Source organism: Nothobranchius furzeri, chromosome 5, assembly GCF_043380555.1.
Source record: "Nothobranchius furzeri strain GRZ-AD chromosome 5, NfurGRZ-RIMD1, whole genome shotgun sequence".
NCBI lineage: Eukaryota > Metazoa > Chordata > Actinopteri > Cyprinodontiformes > Nothobranchiidae > Nothobranchius > Nothobranchius furzeri.
The window spans coordinates 28,449,984-28,473,457 of NC_091745.1; the positions used below are offsets into that span (position 1 = coordinate 28,449,984).

Below are 23,474 nucleotides of genomic sequence, written 5' to 3' on the forward strand. Positions count from 1 at the left end.
TCTCCTGCCTCAGGCTGATGCTGGGTGTTTGTGAGCAGCGGGAGCCTGGTCTGGATTAAATCGGAGCTCAGGGAATGCTCAGCAGAAGTCTGGACCAGAATTTTTTCATTTCTAACATGTGAAGTGATATGAAATGACCTGAGAGACGACTGGGATGAAGAATATGAAGTCAAGAGTGGAGGAGTTCAACTGAAACAAGGATGGATTAACTGTTTTGGGGAGGTTTAGAAAAGAAATGCTTTAAACAAGTTGGAATGAAGAGCTAGAAGAAGGATGCTCCCATTTCTCACCCAAAGAGACCCAAACGCAACAAGATTATGACGATTTGACATATCTGCTGGGAGGCAAAACACAGTGTCTACATACTGAAGGGCAGGATTAGTCGCCTTTTCGTTTCATCCCCACTGGCCTGGTCTGGCCTAGACCATGAGGCTGGAGCGCGGCCGGCGGGCTTCTCTGGCAATCACCCTCAACTTTGTGGCTTTGGCTTTCGCCGTTTCAGCAGTGACCACCAGCTACTGGTGTGAGGGGACCAGGAAGGTGGCCAAACCCTTCTGCACCGGACCGCCTGTGAAGGAGAAGCAGTGGTATTGCATCCGCTTCAACAGCTCCAACCTCAACGACAGCCGGCAGGTGCAGTACATCTTCGAGACGGGAGAGGAGAAGTTTATCCTGAGGAAGTTCCACACAGGGATATTTTTCTCCTGCGAGGAAGCGGTTGACATGAACGGTAAGATGGAGGCGAGACTCAGAGTCACAGCTGCAGCTGCAGGATGTCCTGATGGATACAGCAACAAAATACACAGAAATTCAATCACTGCTGCTGGATCTTTTTACCTAAACCAGACGAAAGTGCTGCAAAACAAATAGTTAATAATAAACTAGTTGTGATGACATAAGATTATGTGCATTTTATTTTGCATTATTTTAGAAAATTTGTATGCAGTTTTGTGTCCTTTCTTTTTTTTTAAGGTGTATGATCGTTGCTGATCTTGCAGGAGGAGGAGGTCACTGGTCACATGGACAAAAGGGCAGACAGATACAGAAAAATGCACAGATGTGGAAATAAATTCAGGATTAGAGCTGAAAAAAAGCAGCAGCAGGTTGTCAGAACGAAGTCCAACATGTAACCTTAAGTCCTTTACTAATAGCCAAATCTCATCAAACCAAGCATAAAAATGATATGTCGACATTTAAATTATTCAGGCAGCTATGCTGCAGTTTACAGGCACAGAGAAAAGGTTTATTTGAGGTAAAATGATACATTTCTCATAAAAAGACAAGAAAATAATAATCTTAAGCTAATGATAATATTCAAATGAAATCCATTATTATTATTATTATTATTATTATTATTATTATTATATAAGGAAAATGTTTAACTTGTATATGAATATTTTTATATTTGTTTAATTTATTCACTTCATGCATTAATAAGAAAAAATTGACTAAGTTTTGATGTAACCTGGGTGTAAAATTCACCCTTAGTTTTAATAAAAGACTTCATTTTATGACGTGTTTTATATTATTAAGTGTTATCTTCTCAAAAGATTAAAACAAATCAATATTCAATCATTATTTTTAATGAACATATAGAATAGAATAGAATAGAATAGAATAGAATAGAATAGAATAGAATAGAATAGAATAGAATGCCTTTATTGTCACTATACAGGTGTAAAGTGAGATACAGAGCATCTCCTACTCAGTGTAAAACAAACATACTTGGGGGGGGGGGGTACAGTATATGAGTACAAACATATGATCACGGCAAGATTTTAACACCTAAAAATCTTCAATGTAAATTTTCTAAAACCCAGTTTTCTTCAAATGAAGTATTTTTTAATTTATTTATTTTTATTTTTAAACAATTATTTTTTACCATGTTTGAAATAAGTCATTTTAAAAGCTATATTTTTCACTTAATCCAGCAACAGGATTTAAATTTTATTGATGGAAACCAAATATGGTGTCAGGTTTCCGCCAAAACCCGTGCAAGCGTAGCCAAAACCCGTGCACGCGTATTGTGCACATCGCGCGTGCGAACGGGACTCGCGCGTGGAGGTTAGAACCTCATGAGTGAAAATATACATGGCGAGGAGGTCATTTGTACACTGAGAGGGAGCAAACTGTGTCTGTGAGCGCACAAGGATGTGCACAAGTGACAAACCTGCGTGCGCTCGTTGGCCAACGAGCACACGGCAGAGGAAAACATGCGCGCGGCAGCCTCACTGCGCGTGTGGCAGCCTTTCTGCGCGCTCGGTTTCTGATTCTGCTCGCTCGGCTGTTGGGAGTTTTGGCACTCTGGAGGCGTGGAAGAATTAAAGTGCCAGAAACTGAGCAGTTGAACTTTCAATTTGAGAGCAGAATTTCATATCAAGAGACCATCATTTTAATTTCAGAATACGATTTTATATTATTGCTCTCAAAACTTGAAATGCTTGCGCTCAAAATGTCTGCTCTCTTTCAAATTCACTCTGTTCTCCTTCAAATCTTTGTTTTTGCGCTCAGATTTAACCTTCTTACACTGGTATTGTCTTCTCATGTGACAACTTTTTCTCTGCACGGATCAAAACTCCTCCCACAAGTCTGTCCCCTGCTCTCACGGATCTTGTCTGCTCTCGCTCAAAACTTAGAAGTACAATCTCCAAGCAACCGCTCAGCCAATAGAAAGACTTGTGGGACTGGGCGGGAACAAACCTCTTTGGGGTGCGCTCGTTTTGCGCTCTGTTGATTTTCCTGTGTGGCTGCCGCATCTGCGCACTAACAGCCTGGCTAATACCCGCTCTGATCTGGAGCGGAAGTTTCACCTGCACCAGCAAAATGGACCAGAACCAACAAGACGCTCAAGTAAGTTATTTTTCAAGGCTACTAGCTGCAGTTTATTCCATAAAATTGTTTTGTTATGCTACTTTTTACGACTCCTCGCATTTAATATTGCAACAGGGGCACATAGCTAGGTGGATTAGGTTATTCACTATAGCTACAACTTTACTAAAATGGCCTCACCAGATTTGAGTTTTACCCTAACATATCACTCGTCCCCAATGCTAGCTCTGGACCTAGTGTAGATGTTTTGTGTTTAGTATTCCCACCTTTGTTTTTAATAGTTAGCTCTTTGGACATTACAGTAGTTATTCGTTAGCGTTTACTCCATGAACATTGTTTCCTCATCTAACTGCTAACTATCAAAATGTGTTTCATCCATCGACATAAATATATCCCAATGTTTTTCTCGCGCTGTAATGAACAAGATGGGTCATCAAAGTAAGAGAATGTTATTAAAAAGTGGAACTCGTTATAATTGAACGATGGAAAATTTTGACCAAAGCCGTAGGAGAAAACCGTTTTTGATAGGGAAACACATTTTGACACAACACCTGCCCTGACTGGCGCGTCAGCTAGCTTTCAATCTGTTGGTATGTTTCTGAAAATATTAATGCTATGTTAAGTGAGTGTAATCCAGTAGTAATTTCCCCAACAAAATAACAATTTCTATTTTTGCTCAATTCCTGCCTCCTTCCATTTCATTTTGCACTTGCATTATTTCTTTTTGTAATCCTGTCAAACCTAGCCGCTGGTCTTTAAACATAATGAGCCTAACTTACTAATACTGAGTCTGGGGTTACATAAGCAGTAACAAAACAAAAACAGTTTCTGTTTCTAAGTCTCAGCAATGAGTAAGGTTGTATTTCTGGTGTAAGCGAACTAACATTTGTTTTCTGTGAAATGCGCGAAATGTTGTATTACACAGTCTGTGGTACCATGATGCAGCACAATTCACTGTTGCATGTTAAACCACAGAAGATGTAGAGGAAAATGAATGTAATGGCTGAGGTGGAGGACCTGTAATGACACCAGAAAATAAGAAAATGTGTAAAAGCTTTATTAAAAGTTTAGTCCTGAAATTCTCATGGTAATCCAGGGAAGCAGGTTGGTGCATGGTCAGGGAACAGGCGTGGGTCAGGGCCAGATAAACAGCAGGTTCCATCCCAGCTCCAACCAGAGAGTGCTGCTGTTGTGTCCTTGGGCAAGACACTTAACCAACTTTGCCTGCTGTTGGTGGTCGGAGGGACCGGTGGTGCCAGTGTTCAGCAGGCCCGCCTCTGTCAGTGTGCCCCAGGGCAGCTGTAGCTACTATCTGGCTTATCACCACTGTAAGCATGTGAAAAGGGTGTGGCTGTTGTGTAAAGTGCTTTGTAGGCCTTGGACTTGATAAATTTCAATAAATGTGCAAGCCAATTACAATTTTTTTCAATTTGTAGGTGTTTTCCATTTGCTGTATAACCAAATACAACTTTTTCTGTGTTTTTTGTTGTATTTCTTTAGACTGGTTCCATCCGAGAAGTTACGAGAAACCTTATAGATTTACTGAATGCTCATCTACAAGCAGAGGGCCCGCAACAAACACCAACTGTGCCACAGCGCACAACACCAGCGACAACACCTTAACAGACTATCCCTCGGTCTACAGTTCATCAAGAAATGTCAAGGTAAGTTAAGTGTAGAAATGTAAATATTTGACATCTGCATTGGTCTATTCAGTGGTTTGAAATTAAATTATTCCAATGATGCTTTATTATTCATCTTAGAAAGAGGCTTTCTGCAATTGACTGTATTTTTTTTTTTACATAGTGAAATTAAATTCTGAAATAATGTAAGCAGTGTAGTATAGGCTACAGCTAGGGCTGGGCAATATATAGATATTTTAAAATTATAAATATAATTTTAAACGAGAAACAAGATGACTTTGTATTGATATAACTAGTCAAGCCACATAAGCTAGCAACTAGCTTGCTCCGTCTGTAAGCGGTCATTTCATGTATTCTCACAAATCTGCTCAATCAGAAAACCTCTGGGTCAATGTTCTGCCCTAAACTTTGCATTTGGCTTCATGGTTTTTAATTATTTGGGGATATTCGTTCATGTTTCATCAAGCCTGTTCACCGTGGTTACCAACGGAGTTCTGTTTACCCCTCCCTCCCTCGTGTAATTGGGAAACCACTACAGAGAGCCGGAGTGGCCAAATTACCTCAAACATGTTGTAATGGCTTCAACTGTAAACGTTAGGGTTAACATTTAATTTTGAAGGTGAGTTCAGCGCTAAAAGTTTTTCTGGTTCCGTTTTTTGATGCTTTGCTATGGTCGGGGCTCAGCCACGTGAGTTCGGAATAGAACGGGTGGTTTCTTGTTCACATGTGATTCCCAGGACTTCTCAGGAATGCGGAAATCCCCGAGCATGTGGGCGACGGTAAAGACGCGCGGAAGAAGTCTGTGGTGTCCGCCTATGCTAAACAATAATTCCTCATCAAACCGCTGCACCAACACACACTGCGCTTCTCTAATAATCTGCTCTCCTCTAATCCTTCCTACTTCAGCGCTGTAGTGTCCTCCGCTGCAGACGTGTCCTTATAACCGCTGCTACACACACACACACTGCTGTCCTCCTCTGCTGCGGAGCGGGTGACAGCAGCTCAGTGCTTCATGTGGGCTAAACAGCAACCAGGATGAAAAGTAATCGCATATGCGGAAACCCCCCGGTGTTTGATCCAACTCCCCAATAGGAGGCGGTAGGTGTGAGTTTCAGCTGCCAATCAGTCCATAGTGTCTGCTCGGCACCAGCCGGACCTCCGAGGGAAGTAGTCTGGAAAAAAAAGTCTCCTTAGAACGAAATACACACATGTGAGCCATATGCGAACAAAACATTTGGTTCCGAACGCATCCATGCCGACCCAGATGTGAAAGCGGCTTAAGTGAGGGAAAATACTAACATGGGACGACTGTGAGAATAAGGAGTAAAATAGTTTAGTTTTAAAAATAGTTTCCAGCTCAAAACAGGAGACTTGACAGGTGTGATCCTGGAATTGTGGATGAAGTCTGTCAGTGAAGCTCTTGGGATCACAGCTCCACCTCTCAGTTCAGACTCCACAGAGCTCCTAGTGTGTGAGTTCTTGTTCTCTTCTGTATTTTTAACGTTAACGCAGGAGAGTGTTTGCTGTTGTATTTCAGTTATAATGTGAACAACCACACAAAACATTAAATTTACTCAAAAATTCTGAATGGATTTTTAAGACCTGCCGTGTGAACGTAGCCTTAAGCCTGATTCATGCTTCTCCGTCTGCGTCAGTGCGGAGACACGCAACGTCCTTGCGTGCCTGCCGGAGAGCTCCGCAAGGACGGACGGAGTAAAGCTCTCTTTTCTAAACAGCCGTCAGTCGAGACAGACAACGCAAGCTTGTGATTGGTCAGGATGCCGCTGTTGTTTACAGCGCCGCCATTGCACCCTCAAAAACATAAAGAGAGCCGAGGATAACAAGCAGCAGACACGGAGCAGCTTGAAGAATACCTTGCGAAAAAACTCTAAAAACATGAACTTTTAGTTCCCCCGTGACTGGAGGAGAGAGAAGATGCGCAGCAAGCGTTTTATTTGTGGACGGAAATGACAGGAAACGTGGGTTTAGAGGTGGCGAGCGCATGAAGAGGTGGAGGAGAATGAGAGACAAATATGTCCGTGTTAAAAGTCTCTTATATACACAAAAAATACAATATAAACACATTATCTTGGACCAATACATGACAGGATACCACAGAACAGCGCTACGCCCTCTGTTGTCCTGCCGAGGAATTGCTTTGCAACACTCTCCAGGAGACGGAGAAGTATGAGAGCAAAACACTTCCGTCAATCCGTGCGTGTCTGTCCCTTGCGGAGCTGACGGAGAAGCATGAACCAGGCTTTAGACAGCATGTTTCTCTGTACATAAGCCGTACCATAGACATCATTGGCTGCTGGAGAGTAACTGCTTCACCGCCATATTGAGTAGGTTTCTAACTCCAAAACCCAATTTGAATCCAGTCATTGGAGCAACTATGCCTGTTTTTGTGCAGCTCACAGTTCCAACAACCAGCAGTTACATCTGCCTGTAAGCTTTGTTTGTTAATAAAGTTATATAAAAATAAAAAAAACTGTTACGTCACGATCTCCTTGCTTTCTACAGGAAGTTAAAAAAATTATTTCAATAAAGATTGAAACACAAACATGAAGCTAAATGAGGAGCTCTATGAACATACTGAACGCCGCTTTAAAAGATACTGAATGTGAAATATGGCATTTCTCTACTGCTGACTGATGAAAGGGAGTCCGATGTGCCTGTTGTCATTTTGCAGGAGGTTGAACGATCTGACAAGGTAGTTAGCCCGTAAAAAAATTGTGCTGCAACACTCCCAGTGCTTTTTTTGGTGGCCTTTACGGCTATTCATTGGTAGGCTCATCACGGAACACAAAAATGTAGCTTGTTTGTTATGATTTAGGTACGTACTGCCCCCTAGTGGCAGAAAACTACAGACTGTCGCTTAAAGAAATAGCATAAAATGGCCAGGGATGCAATTCAATATATATTCTCTTCTACGGTTTTAAAATTTTGAAATAATTATCTATCGATCGATTAGATTTTTTTAAATTAATATGCTTTTATTCATCAACCAGCCCTAAAACCTACTAAAGGTTAAACATTTTAAATTGCAAACTGTACTTAATTACGGTGATGCAAGTAAATGACAATTACACCCCTGCAAAATAGTAAAAGTTCTAAATCAAAACCATTTTGAATTTTTGTTATTCTTGTCCCTGCTATTTGTAAATTTTTTTAATCTAATTTTGACATATAGTAATCCTGCACAACAATGTGATAATTTGGTTTCTATTAAAATTTAGGAAATTTTGCTTATTTGTTGACAAATTGCAGCTCAATATAGAAACATCATCATTGTTCTCTTGTTGTAATGTCAGGATTTCCAAGAGCCAGACATCGACTGGGATGTTGCTGCAGAGTACAGCCCAGATGTGGACGGTGCTGCTGTGGTCCCGGAGTTCGACAGTCCCCTCACTGAAGAGCAGCATGCTGAACTGCATCCATGCTTTCGTTCTTTTTTAAACACAGAAACAGTTTTGTTTACCTGTTAGTAGCTACAGTTTCGCCGACGGCTGCCGGCTTCTTCAGGCTGACGCTGTTGGTGGCGCGTCACTTCCTTCTCCGTTTATCTGCGGGCAGTTGTCTCTGCTGCCCGCAGATAAACGGAGAAGGAAGTGACGCGCCACCAACAGCGTCAGCCTGAAGAAGCCGGCAGCCGTCGGCGAAACTGTAGCTACTAACAGGTAAACAAAACTGTTTCTGTGTTTAAAAAAGAACGAAAGCATGGATTTAGAAAGACACAGCAAGAACACACCTAAGATGCTGAACTGCAGTTGCTACTGGCACAAAATTGGGAGCGTTCAAACACTAAGGAACTTTTATCTATTGTGCAGAGAATATGTTAATGCTGCCTTGTCAGATTAATGTGTACTTGAAATAAAAAATCAAGAGATCAGTTCCAGTGCTTTTATTAATGTTACAAAAGAAATACATAACATGTATTTGAAATGGCAATAAGCCTAACTTTATGGATTCATGTAACAATGTCGCTTTCTAGCTCCAAAACATTACATTATTTAACAAAACCATTTGTCTTTTTGGATTCAAAGTTAAATTTGAACCATTATACAGTAACCTGAACCCAGAACAGTGGCCATCTTGTTTTCACTTAATGTCTGCTAAAATCAAATCTATCACAGACTGCCTGAGTAAGCTGACTTTCAAAGTCAGTGTATGTAGTAACGTGCCATGTAGGTAAGGTGATTAAGTGTGGTCCATACCGGGTGGTACTGTCGTGATCAACATTTAGTTATCTTGTAAAATTCTCTTTCTGTGTCTGTTAGTGGCAAATGTGCCTGGCCTGAAACCCACTGAAAAAAATCCTTGCACTGACAACTGCTTTGCTCCACAGCCATCTGATGGGCTCCCATCTTGGTCATCTGTTCCTGAAGGGTGAAAAAAAAATCAGTGTGTCACTAACATGATTGAGGTACTGATTACCTCTCTGTAATTAAGGTGTAATGGCTAAATCAGTTTCAAAACAAATATATTTATAATTTATTTTTAAATTTTTTTTATTTGATGGGGGATTGAGTGAAACACAATGGTCTCTCTGACACTTCAAAATTTTCTCAATCAATCAATTTTTATTTATGTAACACCTTCCACTGCCTTTACAGGAGCCCAAGGCACTGAACATAACAATTTTAAAAAGAGCTAAGCATTATGAGCAGTAAAAGTGGAATAATCCTGCATGGTTCTGTGGCTACCTCCTTCTTCCAGGTTTTGCAAGAGGTCCTGCAAAAAGTTGATCATGTCCACTTCCTTTGTGTCTTACTGATCCATTGTCACTGTACTGAGGAGCCAGTGCCTCCACAACGAAGTCTGCATCCACCTACAAAAGACGTTTTTAAAAATACTGTGAATTAAAAAGATAAAACTGTTAGGGCTGCTTCTGCTTATCCTGCAGAGCTAAATTAATATAAGAAAATGAAGATGTATACCACTAAAAAATATGTAAAACTTCATTGCCATGATATTAGAATAAAAAATACATCTGATAGCTTCCTTAAAGAAAACTTAAAATTGCTGTCTGTAAAAAAAATGATAGCTGTAAAAAATAAATTGGGGCAAACATTGTTAAACAAACAGATTATTGTACTTGTGAATCGATTTGATTCTTAGTATTTTTATAAGAATCGATTAGAACTGTTGATGGAACAAAAACAGCTTCAGCTTCTCTGCATTTCCTATATGTTTTTGTAATGGACATATTTTTTTTGCAGAGGCCTAAAGAATTTGTACTTACCTGTTTAAGGTTCCCAGGAAGAAAGAGGGGCTGAAGTGCCTGGTGGTGTTGTGGCAACAGCTCATCCAAACCCTAGATGGCCAGTCCTTCTCTAAGCTGACTTAGCATCGGTATGAGTCTCATCACCGAATGCAAACTGATGGCCCTAGTAAAAAGAATAATGAACTTGTAATAACTCAATTTTCAAAAATTGCATGACTTGTTTAATGCTACATTAACATAGCCTACTCAATGATGGCCCTTTTGCGATCGCTGTGAATTGGACCGGTGTAGCCACATGCTACAATGGCATCAGAAAGGTCTGTCAGTGCGTCTTCTTCGGCACGTTCGACCTTCAATCAGAAACACTTGTTAGTACAATTTACAGAAAATAAATTATTCTGTTTAATTTACCTCCTGAATCAGGTTCTGGATTGCCGTATCAGTCACCTCTGGCACATCTTCATTTGTTATTTGTCCATGACGCAAGAAATGGTAAGACCAAGTAGAAAAGAAATTCGGTGCTGGTCCTGCTTGAACCAAGCTGGTGGCAATGATCTCCCCACAGATCCTGAACACAAAACAAGCCAAGTTACACTGCAGAGCAGCATCATACTGTACATACCTGTATCTGTTTTCCTGGTAGTAAGAGATACTATATTTGGGGTTTTGCCTTTGCATGAAACTCCTTCAAATAAGTTCAACTCAAGGCCTCGCATCATTTCTATTGGGAAAAAAGAAATGACAGTTTGCCATTTTCAACTATATTCAAAGTTGGTATGTTGACATTAGCAAGGAATACATACCAGTTAGGAACTCTCGGCGTAGTGCTCCTTCATCAATGTCGTGTTCTCCAATAAAGGAAACAATTAGCTGGTTTTTGGGGGAAGCCTGCTTCTGTCTGGCCCGCTGTTTCAGACCTTTCTGGTAAAGGTCGTCCCTTGTCACATTATGTTAAAGGTTTTAGTGTTGTCAACTCTTTCTTGTAGGAACTTCAGGATGTCTGATAAGCTATTGACAACAACATTGTGTTTATTATTATTTATTTTAAAACCTACACATTAACACAAATGTTTGTAAAAATTCTAACCAGCTTAAGTGCTTGGAAGAGTCATCCACATCCAGTATGATGCTGTTCAGATGTGGAAACAAACAAAAAAAAAAGATTAAACTCTCATAACATATTGTGTACAACGTGCATGGGTAAAAACATGCACCTGTCCTCTTCCTCCTTCACCACAAAAGCTGGCATGCAGTTGTATAGACTCCTGAGTAAATTCTTATCACACAATGGACAGGAAACCTATTAAAGACATTTTTTTAAATCAGTGACCAACAATCATTGTTAAGTAAACAATAATGATTAACATGAAATGTAATTAAAATATTCTGTATATTGCTAACGTGCATGTTTGAAGTTTGATTTAAAGGGATATTCCACCCTAAGTGAAAATTTGTCTACTGTCTAAATTGGCTCCTGCAAATGTGTTACTTCTTACTTTTCATTTGCAGTCAACATGATTATTGAGCTCAACAGGAATAACTGGTATCATAATTTAGTAATTTTACAGTTTTGCACACAAAATGCTACTACCTCCCATTAAGTTACATGGTTTATTCTCATCTAAAGCAGACAGACTGCTGGCAGATAAGAATTACTGCGCTGGTTAAAACAATCCTTTTTCATTCACTTATCCAACTCTGGGGAATACGGCACTAGAAAACATTTTTGGATCTTTCCCTGACACATATCTAGCCCCTCATAACTCGATCCCCAGTTCCTGGATAAAACACCGGACATTTTATTCCATGTAGGACCCTAATCCACCTAGCTATGTGCCCCTGTTGCAATATTAAATGTGAGGAGTCGTAAAAAGTAGCATAACAAAACAATTTTATGGAATAAACTGCAGCTAGTAGCCTTGGAAAATAACTTACTTGAGCGTCTTGTTGGTTCTGGTCCATTTTGCTGGTGCAGGTGAAACTCTCGCTCCAGATCAGAGCGGGTATTAGCCAGGCTGTTAGTGCGCAGATGCGGCAGCCACACAGGAAAATCCACAGAGCGCAAAACGAGCGCACCCCAAAGAGGTTTGTTCCCGCCCAGTCCCACAAGTCTTTCTATTGGCTGAGCGGTTGCTAGGAGATTGTACTTCTAAGTTTTGAGCGAGAGCAGACAAGATCCGTGAGAGCAGGGGACAGACTTGTGGGAGGAGTTTTGATCCGTGTAGAGAAAAAGTTGTCACATGAGAAGACAATACCAGTGTAAGAAGGTTAAATCTGAGCGCAAAAACAAAGATTTGAAGGAGAACAGAGTGAATTTGAAAGAGAGCAGACATTTTGAGCGCAAGCATTACAAGTTTTGAGAGCAATAATATAAAATAGTATTCTGAAATTAAAAAGATGGTCTCTTGATATGAAATTCTGCTCTCAAATTGAAAGTTCAACTGCTCAGTTTCTGGCACTTTAATTCTTCCACGCCTCCAGAGTGCCAAAACTCCCAACAGCCGAGCGAGCAGAATCGGAAACCGAGCGCGCAGAAAGGCTGCCACACGTGCAGTGAGGCTGCCGCACCGAGCGCGCAGTGAGGCTGCCGCGCGCATGTTTTCCTCTGCCGTGTGCTCGTTGGCCAATGAGCGCACGCAGGTTTGTCACTTGTGCACATCCTTGTGCGCTCACAGACACAGTTTGCTCCCTCTCAGTGTACAAATGACCTCCTTGCCATGTATATTTTCACTCATGAGGTTCTAACCTCCACGCGCGAGTCCCGTTCGCACGCGCGATGTGCACAATACGCGTGCACGGGTTTTGGCTACGCTTGCACGGGTTTTGGCGGAAACCTGACACCATACAAAACATCAGCCCTGAGTTTACAAAAACATCCATCGTAACAAAAACGGAAAACCTTTTCAGACGAAAATGATCCAAAAAGATGCAGCATGCCTTTATTTTTGGGTTGAATTGTGACATTTTCCTGTTCTCTTCATTGCTCAGGGTTCGACTGTCGAAACTTTGCTGAGATTGCTCCTGAACATCAAAGAGGTTAGTCAAACCATGAAACAGAATTAATTTTGTCTTACAAATCACAGATGTTGGTTTATTTGATCTTTAAACAATTCTAATAAGTTTGCATTTTGTCTAGAACGAATCAGTAATGAACCAAAAGATATTTGTAAGGGACAAACACAGAGAGTCAGTTGAATTTATTTAGCTAAACCATGTTTTTTGACCATATAACTTATATTATAAGATAGTTATTATCCTGGTGGATCCTTTATAATAGCTGAAATGTTTTTTTCTACATTTTAGGTCATTAAGTAAAAATAAGTGATTGTGTTGGAAAAAATCATAACGGTAACAAATCAAGAGATTCTGTTGAGAGTCTGGAACATCTGCTGAGATCACTTACACCCACTTCACATACTGATTACAGGTTTTCCTTTGGTTTTAAAACCTTTGTAAAACTTTAAATTTTTATGTTTTCTTACATTTAAATAAATTTTTTTAATTCTTATTTTTTAACATTTTTTTAACTTTTTTTTTGTTCAAATTTTAGCTAAAGTTTCAGGTTTAGGCAGCGAATCGAAGCTTGAAACATGCACACATGACCAAACATGGTCACTCACTAACCATCAAAACAAAAACAAAAGTGGACTGAAAAGCCTCTGATAACACTGAAGGGTTAAGCTTTAAAAGGGTTCATTAGGAATTATTTATAAAGTTCATTTGTTATTTGGAGATCAGGTCCCTTAGTGAGGTCCAGACTCAACATGGTCAAACTGTGCTTCAGATCTCGATCAGACCTGTCTGGGTCTGACCCTCGGGGACCGGGTCTGGGCTGATCTGAGCATAGCAGAACTGTTTCCTGACACTCTTTTCCGTTTCCTGTGTGTTTCCAGGAGTTCTGTGGTTGTGTGTTGTTGCTGAGAGCCTGTACCTCAGTCTGCTTTTCAGCGGTGGCGTCCTGATGATTCTGGAGCAATGTCCTTGTTTCAGCATCATGAACAAGCTGAAGCTCAGTGCCTTTGCTGCCATGTGTACAGCTCTCTCAGGTAACAGTTCTGAAAACATCATCAAACTGATGTTTTACAGCTAAGGAGCACACACGCAGCAATGCGTTTCCCCAAGAACACTTTAAAACCTGGACTGGGAACATTGGGGGTGAAACATTGACCTTTTAGTTGACGCTTGTGTCCTCCTTTGCTGTGCATATTTTTGTTTTTCATTCAGTTTTAATTCTTCAAGGGATTCATGGGTGAAGTCCACATTTTAGGGCTCAGCTGATGCCACCAAACTGTCTTTTAGTGGAGCATGTGGCTGCCCACCAGAGGAGCAGTAAATGAGTAATAGAAGGAGCAGGGCAGGAGGTCACGGAGGCTGACTGAGACGATGCTGACGATCAGACATCAGAACAGCTGACTGCACTGTGCCCACTCACTGCAGCAGAGGATTTGCAGGTTTGTGGAGTAATCGGATTGGAACCGGGGCATTGGTTTTGGGCTGTGCCAAGGCCTGCCCAGAGGACCTCCCTCCCAGTGCTTGACTCCCATCCCCCTGGTTGTTTTGAGTTAATCCCTGGAAAAAAAAAACTGTTGTGCAGAGGCTGAGGGTCGGCTGAGCGATGACCAGAATCAGTCAGGCGTACATACCTCATCTTGTCTGAATATCACACTTCTCACTTTAATTTCATCAAACATAAACAACCATGATGCAGAGGGCTGAAAGAAGAGTCATCTTACCATCAACAGCTGCTGTCTGAAACCATTACACGTGGGAATCTGTTCTAAATCCAAAGCAGAACACCCACGGTTTGTATATTACTTATAAAGTAAGTGTGAGAAACACAACGAGAGCACTACTACACAGAAAAGATATGTCATTGTTGTGTATGTTCAATGTATAAATGCTGAATCGATTACCATCTTATTCCTTGAAGGAACACTCAACATGTTACGCCCAATTTTGATCATTAAAAAATGACTTTTACTGATTTTCTGCGGCGTTTGCACCTCCTGTCCACACACCAATACAGGTCATGTAGAGAAAAAATATGACTTTTACAAATATATTTTCATAGTAGAATTTTTTATCACAATTATAGGTGATGGTGCTTGCAGATGACTGCTGTAACTTTGAGAGGTGTTTGACTGAAAAACCCTTTTTTTAAATGTTTATTAGGCCCGAGCAGCGAAAGCGCTGCGAAGGCCTCTTGTTTTTTTTTGCTCTGATTATTCTTTCTTTATTATTCCGTGCGCGCTTTGAACAGCTTTTTGGGGACCTTAACATACCCCAACACTCACAATATTTTGCAAACTTGTCAGGCCTGGTGAAAAATTTGATATTTTATAGGTCGCAAAAAAATCGCAAAGAAAATGGCTGAACAGCGCCCCCTAGAAAGTGAAAAAAAAACAACCTCTCCATAAAGCTTAGTTTATCGTATAGTTATGCAATTTGGTACAGTTGTAGTACTCAACAGTCCGCACAGAAAAGTCTCTTGCAAGCACTGTCAATATCAAACAGGAAGTCGGCCATTTTGGGTTGAAATGGTAATTTTTAGCCATTTTTGCTGTTTTTAGGGTCAGTTTCTGATTGGATTGCTCGATCATTTTTCGCACGATCGTCTCAAAAGTTGTGTAAAATTGCTCAGAAGGGATGGGCAAACAAAATGAGACAAGGATTCTGAGTTTTCGTATTCGCTGAAGGGGCGGGGCCAGGCCTCGAAGTTTGACTACTAGCCAAAAAAATTTAAATTGCTATAACTTCATAACTGAATGGAATAGAGTTACAAAAATTTCTGTGGTCATTCGTCATCCACCCACAAAGTAAAGTGAATGGTCGGATGATGACATCACACAAGCCCCGCCCCCTCAGGACCAAAAAGGTCAAGTTTTACTTTGAAAGGTCCCAAATTGCCCCATTTCACTTAATCACCACAAATTTGGAGCTGGTAGCTCAAGACAAGTGGGGGTTGCTCGGCGTCACTTTATGGGAGTTTTCGGCAGAGGGCGGGGCTCTGGCGGCGCGGCGAAGTCAGGCGTACCGCCGTGGCCTTACGTTTGCCTCCCATTTCGTCATTTCTAAAGATATCATCACAAAACTTCTTGTGAGTGATCCTAGTCCGGCCCCCCAAAAGATCTCATGCGAACATCCGGTGGGCGTGGCCTATTTTCTGAAATAGCGCCCCCTAGGACCATTAAAACTGTCAGCCCCAAGCCATGCTTTGACTGAGGATTACGAAATGTGGTACACTAATATGGTGTCTCAGGAGCTACAAAAAAGTCCCTTGGAGCCAAGTGCAAAGTCGCACAGGAAGTCGGCCATTTTGGTCCAAGTACGCGATTTAGTGGTTTTCGTACACGTTGTTTGGAGAGTGATGCTCCGTCGCCCTTTTCACCAATCTCCTTCAAACTTCTGCCATATACTCTTAAGTCATAGGGGAAAAAATTCAACCGTCGGATTTTTCAAAAGTTGAAAGGTGTGGGCGTGGCTAAGCCTCAAACTTTGACCTGTCGCCACGCCACTCTTTTTTTCACAGCTCCCTACTGGACTCCTTTTGACCAATCAGCAGGAATCTCTGGCAAATAGCAGTAAACAACGTAAGGTCACTTGGTATCCAGTACTGGCAGGTTTCAAAAAAAGTCGGGGCTTTGGGAGCATGGCGAAAATCGCCATCACGCCATGGAAATACGTTTGCCTCTCATTTCTTCAGTTATCGTGATATCACTACGAAACTTCTGGTGAGTGATCCTAGTCTGACCCCCAAGAGAAATAGACAGGTAAAGTTTGTGGGCGTGGCCTATTTTCTGAAATAGCGCCCCCTAGGACCATTAAAACTGTCAGCCCCTAGCCATGCTTTGACTGAGGAGTACGAAATTTGGTACACTAATGTGGTGTCTCAGGGCCTACAAAAAAGTCTCTTGGAGCCAAGTGCATAGTCGCGCAGGAAGTCGGCCATTTTGGTCCAAGTACTTGATTTAGTGGTTTTCGCACACATTGTTTGGAGTATGATGCCCCATCGTCCTTTTCACCAATTGCCTTCAAACTTCTGCTATATCCTCTTAAGACATAGGGAAAAAAATTCAACCATCGGATTTTTCAAAAGTTGAAAGGTGTGGGCGTGGCTAAGCCTCAAACTTTGACCTTTCGCCATTACATTTCTTGACTTAATAACTCCCATGTGCATGATCAGATCTATATCAAACTTTGTCTGTGTGATCGCTGACCACATCTGAAGACAATGACAATGTGGACAGCTGACATCACCTAAGTCCCGCCCCCTGACTACAGGAAGTCTATTGTTTTATGGTGAAATGCCCATATTTGTCATGATCTGAAAGCTTTCCAGCGCCCCCTAGATAAGTTTAACCTACAATAACTTCATCATCACACCACCAAAATCAAATCAAATCAAATCATTTTTATTGTCACGTCACATGTGCAGGTACACTGGTACAGTACATGCGAGTGAAATTCTTGTGTGCGAGCTTCACAGCAACAGCGTTGTAAAAATACAGTAATGTAAAAACATGTAAAATATAAAAATGGCTAATCTAAATATACAAATGAATAAGTAAACAATAAGATAACAGATATAATATATACAGAGGCTGGTATGTGCAAAACTGTGGCATTAATGTACAGTATGGAGCGTGTAATGTTGGAGTTTCAGTAGTGAGGGTGAGGTGTCTGCGATGTGTTCAGCAGTCTGATGGCCTGATGGAAAAAACTGTCTCTCAGTCTGCTGGTTCTGGACCGGATGCTGCAGAACCTCCTTTCTGATGGAAGTAGTCTGAACAGTTTATGGCTGGGGTGACTTGAGTCCTTGATGATCCTCCCCGCTTTCCTCAGGCACCACTTCTTATAGATGTCCTGGAGGGAGGGAAGCTCACCTCCAATAATCCTTTCTGCACACCGCACTACTCTCTGGAGAGCTTTGCGGTTGTAAGCGGTGCTGTTGCCATACCAGGCGGAGATGCCTGGTATGGCAACAGAGTGGTAAAGATAGAGTATGCCCTAGTGGTGAGACGTGTAATATAATGGTGTCCTCAGAGGGGATGCTGAGTCAGGGTGAGGTGCGGACGAGGTGATCGTTTGCAGTTTCTGGTGTCGGAGTGGTCGACGTTTCTGTTCCGAGGACGTGCCCTGGTGCCCCGGGCTGCCGGCCAGGCCGGAGAGGCGCAGAGCTGCGAGGGCAGAACGACGCTGCTTGCAGCTTTAATTCTGATTATAATCTGTCAATGAGCTTTTCATGTAGTCTGAACATGAAACTAGTCGACCTGTCTCCTGCATTAGCTTTTGATAGAAAATTGAGGATGAAAGTCGGATTTGAAAATCCTCACAGATCTACGTCACACTGTCACTTACAATTCATGGACTCACCCATCTTGACTCACGTCGGGGAGGCACTTGTTTGAATGTCCAGGAACCAGCAGGGGGACCTCTCAGCAAGTTATAGCTAACTCTTAGCATTAGCAACACCACCGCACAACAGGAACTCCTCCAGGTTTGTGTCATTTGTGGAGTTAAAATATCCACATAAGAAGCCTAAGTTTTCTCCCTTTCCGGTCGGCTCACGGGTTCCCGAAAGAACAAAACAATGAATGCAAGTTAACGGGGCTGAAAACACTATTTTCTAATCCACTTTGCCTCACGCCCTGGATCACACATATGTTTTACTGAAATTTAAATGAAAAGTAATGACGTGTGTTTGGACCACGCCAGTCACATACTTTCAGATTTATCAGCTTATAAAAGTTCGTAATTAGCATGACTACATCAGCACGTCGCATATGCAACGTCACCACATAATGTCCTCTTCTCTAGCATAGCTGCTACTCACCAAGTGACCAGATTTATGGTGGTTCTTTCCTCCTGTGGGAACTTTGCTGGACTTACAGCCCTTTTCCCTCGGTTTTCTCCGTGTTTGGTTCGATGACGTGACTTTCGTGAAGCGCATTTGTAGTCCTGGATTTATTTTCACACAAAACCTAAAATAGCGTTTCCCCCGTTCGAAAATAAGAGAGTTCTTGGTATCAAAATGTGTCTTTAAAATTCACAGACATCAAATGTGGAATCCATGGCACAAAACCAGCGTTTTAGCCCCGTTGACTTGCATTCCTTTTTTTTTGTTCTTCCATGGATCCATGGTCCGGGAGTAGATGGGCGTGACTTAGACTCTTTATTGCAAGTCAGTGGTAGAGTCGCGTTGCTGTTTTCCAATCCCGACCAGAGTCGTCTCAAGGACCTTCACACAGTAAACATTCCATTACAGGTCAGGTCATTAAGCCAATCAGTGAAACGTTTCCTATATAAGGAACCTGGCATGTTGCATCGAGTCACTGACTAGTGTCAGAGTCTTTACAGCAATCCTCATACTAAGCAAGCAAGTCTCACGCATGAGCTGAAACAATGGCATCAATTTCGTAGGAGGAGAGAAATAACTGCGACAAGCGCTAGCCTCTTTAAATAATGAAAACATGTGAAAAGGCCATGCCACAGAGGGAGAACATGTGGAGTTTTAACACACCTTCTGGGTTTTGGTGGTGTTTTGAAGCTCCTTGTTCAAATGAAACTGGTTTTGTGCTCAGTGCTCTGTCGACAAACGTTATACGATAAAGGATTCCACTCTGTTCTGTGTGAAGCTGAGGCAACACTAAATGATCGTCCCATCACAAAACTGTCAGCGGATCCCAGTGACCTTGAACCGTTAACACCCAACCACTTGCTCCTTCTGAAGGGAAATCCAGTTCTCTCACCTGGACTTTCTGACAAAAATGATGTCTATGTCAGAAGAAGCCAAATCCAGTACCCCTAAGATCCCTTTTGGAAACGTTGGATTCACAAGTATTTACCAATGCTGCAGGAGTGACAAAAATAGATAAAAAAGAAAAGATGTTTTCAAAAACAGCGTGTCACACCCTGTCTTGTCTCTCCATTCTGTTCTGTCATGTGTCTCTGTTAATTGCTCCCACCTGCCTCTCGTTTTCCAATCACCCAAGCTCCCAGCCCTCATGTATTTAAACCCCTCCAGTTCTGTGTCTCTATTTGGTTCATTGTTTGTGTCAGCGTGTTCATTATTAAAGCCTTTGATCGTTCGTGTCTGCCTGCCTACTTTCTTCACCCGCGTGTGGATCCTCACCTCCGCTTCGCTCACCAGCACGTCTGACAGAATGAACCGACCTTCTAAAGCGGGGGTTGGCAACTCGCGGCTCTGGAGCCGCATGCGGCTCTTCCATCCATCTGATGCGGCTCTCTGTGCTTGTAAAATAATGAATGGATATTTAAATAAAATGCTTTATATTTTACTGCATACATTTTACATCTGTAAGCCAATTCTAAATGTAAAGATTGTCTGCGTAAACCTGAACAGGTCCAACCCGGTCTTACTGTGAGACCGGGTTGACGCGTCACGCTTGTGCGTAATCATATCGGCGCTTTCTGAGCTGGAGGATGTCAGATTCTGGGATTCTCCTCAGCTCCTGGATGTGTCGCCACATTGGAGACAGGAACAAGCACTATTCAGCCAAAGTTTCATAATCAGGGAACATTTTCTAAGTGACAAGTCTCGCTTCAGTCGGAGGAATCTTCCTGCATGTGCTCTGGTTCTGCGACGCGCTCCAAGCCCCTCTCCACATCTTCAGCTCACTGTGCACCATACGTACGCGCTGACAGTGAGCTGCGCTGAGCGGTGTCCAGCTCAGATGTTCAGATGGGAATCTTTTCTTGAGTGATTTAGCTACATCTGCGATGTGCGTAGAATAAAATGTCAGTTCGTCTGCATGCGTCTGGGTAATTCTTTCTATTCTTTCTCCGTCAAAATAAACGGCCAAATACGGGAACTATCCGGTCAACACAAGCCCTGCTTTTAACTGTTCTGTTTTCTTGTGAAAATTGTTGCAAAGAGATATAATTTAACTTGATCAACACCAGAGCCAGGCGCACTGCACTGTTATCTCCGTCACTGTAAATGAGGGAAAAACAAATTGATCGGATCCTTTTCTGACCTTCCCCACCTACAAAGTTTCATTACAACAATCAAACGTGACAGAGCCTGGATTTGTATTCTGAACAGTCTAAACATATTTTAAAAAGAAACGTATGACAAAAGTGGCACCTGCTCAGTAAAACCACCAACAGGGTGAAAAATATCAAATATTGTCGGCAGAGACGGGCTACAACTTCTGGATCCACTTTATATAAATCGTTTTATTGATTATCTTCTTATGAAAGATAACTTTGACGTACACGAGCGGCCGGTACCAGCTGCTGTCACCTGTTGTGAGCAGCGCTCTGCTGTCTGAGGGTAGGCCCCGCCCACAACCCCGCAGCTGCTGTGGCTCCCAGTGTTTTCCTTACTGTGGGAAACGGGTAATAATGGCTCTTTGATGGGAACAGGTTGCCGACCCCTGCTCTAAAGGATCAAGCGGGGAGGTTCTCCCTGGGAGTGCCTGCTTCAGTTCCTCACCTCGGACCATCGGCCAGCTTCTCCTCCTCTGGCGTTGCCTCGCCGCAGACGCCGTCGCCGAACCCCGGCCGCGACGATCCCCTCCACCCTCCCGGAGCCAGATGAGAGGTTGGACCAGGAGACACAGCCAGACCGCTCCTGCTACGTGGGCACCAGACTGGCTGTGTGCTCCCCCGGAGCTGGCCCACAGCATTGGGAAGGATGCCGGGCTCCACCGTCACCCCTTGTCCCAGGACAGAGCTGCGAGCTTGCCGCTGCCCCGGCTCGGCGCGCCAGCTTGGGCCTGCCTCCCGTCAGATCAGCGGTCTCGTCTCCGGTCCAATCAGCACCTCCGTCATCTGCAGGCGGAGGGACCACGCCTACAGACCATCAGACGGAGCTCGCCGGCCTCCAAGCGGAGCTGGGCCGAATCCATCAGCTCGTCAGCCTCCAGGAGTTCCAGCTGGACACCCTATCCTCCCCCGAATCACCAGGAGAAGGTTTCAGTCCAGTCAGCAGCTCCTTCCTCTCTAGGCCAAAGGATTGAGCCCGCAGTCCACCCAACAGTGCTCGCCGGTCTCCGAGCTGAGCTGGCCCAACTCCATCAGAGCCTCAGTCTCCAGGAGCTCCAGCTGGACATTCTATCCACCCTGCTTTCCCAGTTACCTGCGCCACCAGTTCAGTCAGCACCCGGTTCCGCACCACCACTCCAGAAGTCGACGGTCCAGAAGTCGACGGACCAGAAGTCGACGCCTCCGGACCAGAAGTCAACGGAGGTTGACGCCTCCAGCCCTGAGCACGACGCCCCCTCGTGTCCAGAAGTTGATGCCCCCTCGTGTCCAGAAGTCAACGCCTCCTCGTGTCCAGAAGTCGACGCCTCCTCGTGTCCGGAAGTCGACCCCTCCACTCCAGAAGTCGACCCCTCCACTCCAAAGGTCGACGTCCCTTCCAGTCCTGTGATCGACGCCCCTTCCAGTCGTGTGGTCGACGCCCCTCAACAATCTGGGAGAAACAGAAGTGAAGAATGGTGAGAACAGTCAGAGTCAACCCACAGACCAGCACCAAAGACCTACAACATCATCTTGCTGCAGATGGAGTCACTGTGCATCGTTCACCTATTTGGTGCACTTTACACAAGGAGATGCTGCATGTGAGAGTGATGAAGAGGAAGCCTTTTCTCCACCCACAGCACAAACAGAACTATCTGAGGTCTGCTAAAGCACATTTGGACAAGCCAGCTTCATCTGGAATAAGGTGCTGTGGACTGATGAAACTAAAACTGAGTTATTTGGGCGTAACAAGGAGCGTTATGTATGGAGGAACAAGAACACGGCATTCCAAGAGAAACACCTGCTACCTACAGTAAAACACGGTGGTGGTTCCATCATGCTGTGGGCTGTGTGGCCAGTACAGGGACCGGGAATCTTGTTAAAGTTGAGGGACGCATGGATTACACTCATCAGTAGATTCTGGAGACCAATATCCAGGAATGAGTGACAAAGCTGAAGCTGCACCGGGGCTGGATCTTTCAACAAGACAACGACCCTAAACACTGCTCAGCATCTACTAAGGCATTCATGCAGAGGAACAAGTAGAACATTTTGGAATGGCCATCTCCGTCCCCAGACCTGAATACTCCTGAACATCTGTGGTGTGAGTTAAAGAGAGCTGTCCATGCTCAGAAGCCATCAGACCCGAATGAACTAGAGATGTTTTGTAAAGAAGAATGGTCCAGAATACCTTCAACCAGAATCCAGACTCTCACTGGAAGCTACAGGAAGTGTTTAGAGGCTGTTATTTCTGCAAAAGGAGGATCTATAAATATTTAGTTCATTTATTTATGCACCTGCCTAATTTTGTTTGATTGCACTTTCTGTAAATCCTATAAACTTTGTTTCACTTCTCAAATATCACTGTGTGTGTCTCCTATAGGATAAATTTAAATGAAAAATTCTATTGCAACGATTTATGCAGGAAAATCATGAAAATTAACAAGGCTGGCCAAACTTGTGCATCCCACTGTATGGAAAAGGATTAGGGCCAGTTGAATTTAAAAAAGGAAAATGAAATTTGTCTATCAGAAATATGACTATAGTCTCAGAAGTCTGTCAGTGCGGCCCAGGACAGTCAAAAGTCAGAATTCTGAGATTAAAGTCAGAATCATTTATACTTTTTTTTCTTCTTTCTGTGGCCCTAATCCGCTTCCGTACAAAGAACCGTTTCCAGTTGTGAAACGTTGATCTAGAACCCCAAAAGCAATAGTGGAGCCATTATTTTCCTACATCTGTTTCATTTTCTTTTGTCACCATTCAAATTTGATTGTTTGTTAAAGGTCTAA

The 23,474-nt window shown here is 42.9% G+C and overlaps 3 protein-coding genes and 1 long non-coding RNA gene across 12 annotated transcripts in view; 2 read left to right on the forward strand and 2 right to left on the reverse strand.

The window, feature by feature from the left end:
- The window catches only part of LOC107395335 (germ cell-specific gene 1-like protein), a 25,362-nt gene continuing 1,888 nt past the window's right edge, over positions 1-23,474 (forward strand). Inside the window, exons 1-3 of the mRNA XM_054737987.2 lie at positions 1-730; positions 12,688-12,735; positions 13,593-13,745. Coding sequence (XP_054593962.1) covers positions 427-730; positions 12,688-12,735; positions 13,593-13,745 — 505 coding nt within the window. The 5' untranslated portion in view covers positions 1-426. The remainder of the gene's footprint in view (positions 731-12,687; positions 12,736-13,592; positions 13,746-23,474) is intronic.
- On the forward strand, positions 1,974-8,029 carry LOC139069999 (uncharacterized). Its single transcript, XR_011520667.1, has 3 exons — positions 1,974-2,850; positions 4,330-4,493; positions 7,787-8,029. It is a non-coding gene; the product is annotated as an uncharacterized lncRNA (long non-coding RNA).
- On the reverse strand, positions 8,329-12,318 carry LOC107373092 (G2/M phase-specific E3 ubiquitin-protein ligase-like). 9 transcript variants are annotated; one of them, XM_070551520.1, is made up of 7 exons: positions 10,503-12,318; positions 10,370-10,420; positions 10,111-10,267; positions 9,946-10,049; positions 9,718-9,862; positions 9,179-9,303; positions 8,329-8,854 (listed from the first exon to the last, which is right to left on the reverse strand). In XM_070551520.1, the coding sequence occupies exons 2-5, from the start codon at positions 10,375-10,377 to the stop codon at positions 9,790-9,792; spliced, it is 342 nt and encodes a 113-aa protein (XP_070407621.1). In that variant the 5' UTR covers positions 10,378-10,420; positions 10,503-12,318; the 3' UTR covers positions 8,329-8,854; positions 9,179-9,303; positions 9,718-9,789. The 9 variants fall into 9 exon arrangements, 5 of the variants coding, with proteins under 5 accessions (XP_070407621.1, XP_070407619.1, XP_070407622.1 ...); XR_011520665.1 differs by having other exon boundaries at positions 9,946-10,707; positions 10,787-10,828; positions 10,914-12,318; XM_070551518.1 differs by having other exon boundaries at positions 10,111-10,420.
- Positions 16,747-23,474, reverse strand: part of LOC107395334 (protein NATD1) — a 13,216-nt gene continuing 6,488 nt past the window's right edge. Inside the window, exon 3 of the mRNA XM_070551516.1 lies at positions 16,747-22,138. Within this exon, the coding sequence (XP_070407617.1) occupies positions 21,983-22,138 (156 nt within the window). The 3' untranslated portion in view covers positions 16,747-21,982. The remainder of the gene's footprint in view (positions 22,139-23,474) is intronic.

What these genes read in the sequence shown, in the direction of transcription:
- LOC107373092 (XM_070551518.1), bottom strand. Translation starts at nt 10,377, where the DNA reads ATGCAAAGGCAAAACCCCAAATATAGTATCTCTTACTACCAGGAAAAC. An exon ending in TCCAGAACCTGATTCAGGAG is followed by an intron (nt 10,050 to 10,110) that starts GTAAATTAAACA and finishes TTCTGATTGAAG; the next exon opens with GTCGAACGTGCCGAAGAAGA. An exon ending in CGCAAAAGGGCCATCATTGA is followed by an intron (nt 9,863 to 9,945) that starts GTAGGCTATGTT and finishes TCTTTTTACTAG; the next exon opens with GGCCATCAGTTTGCATTCGG.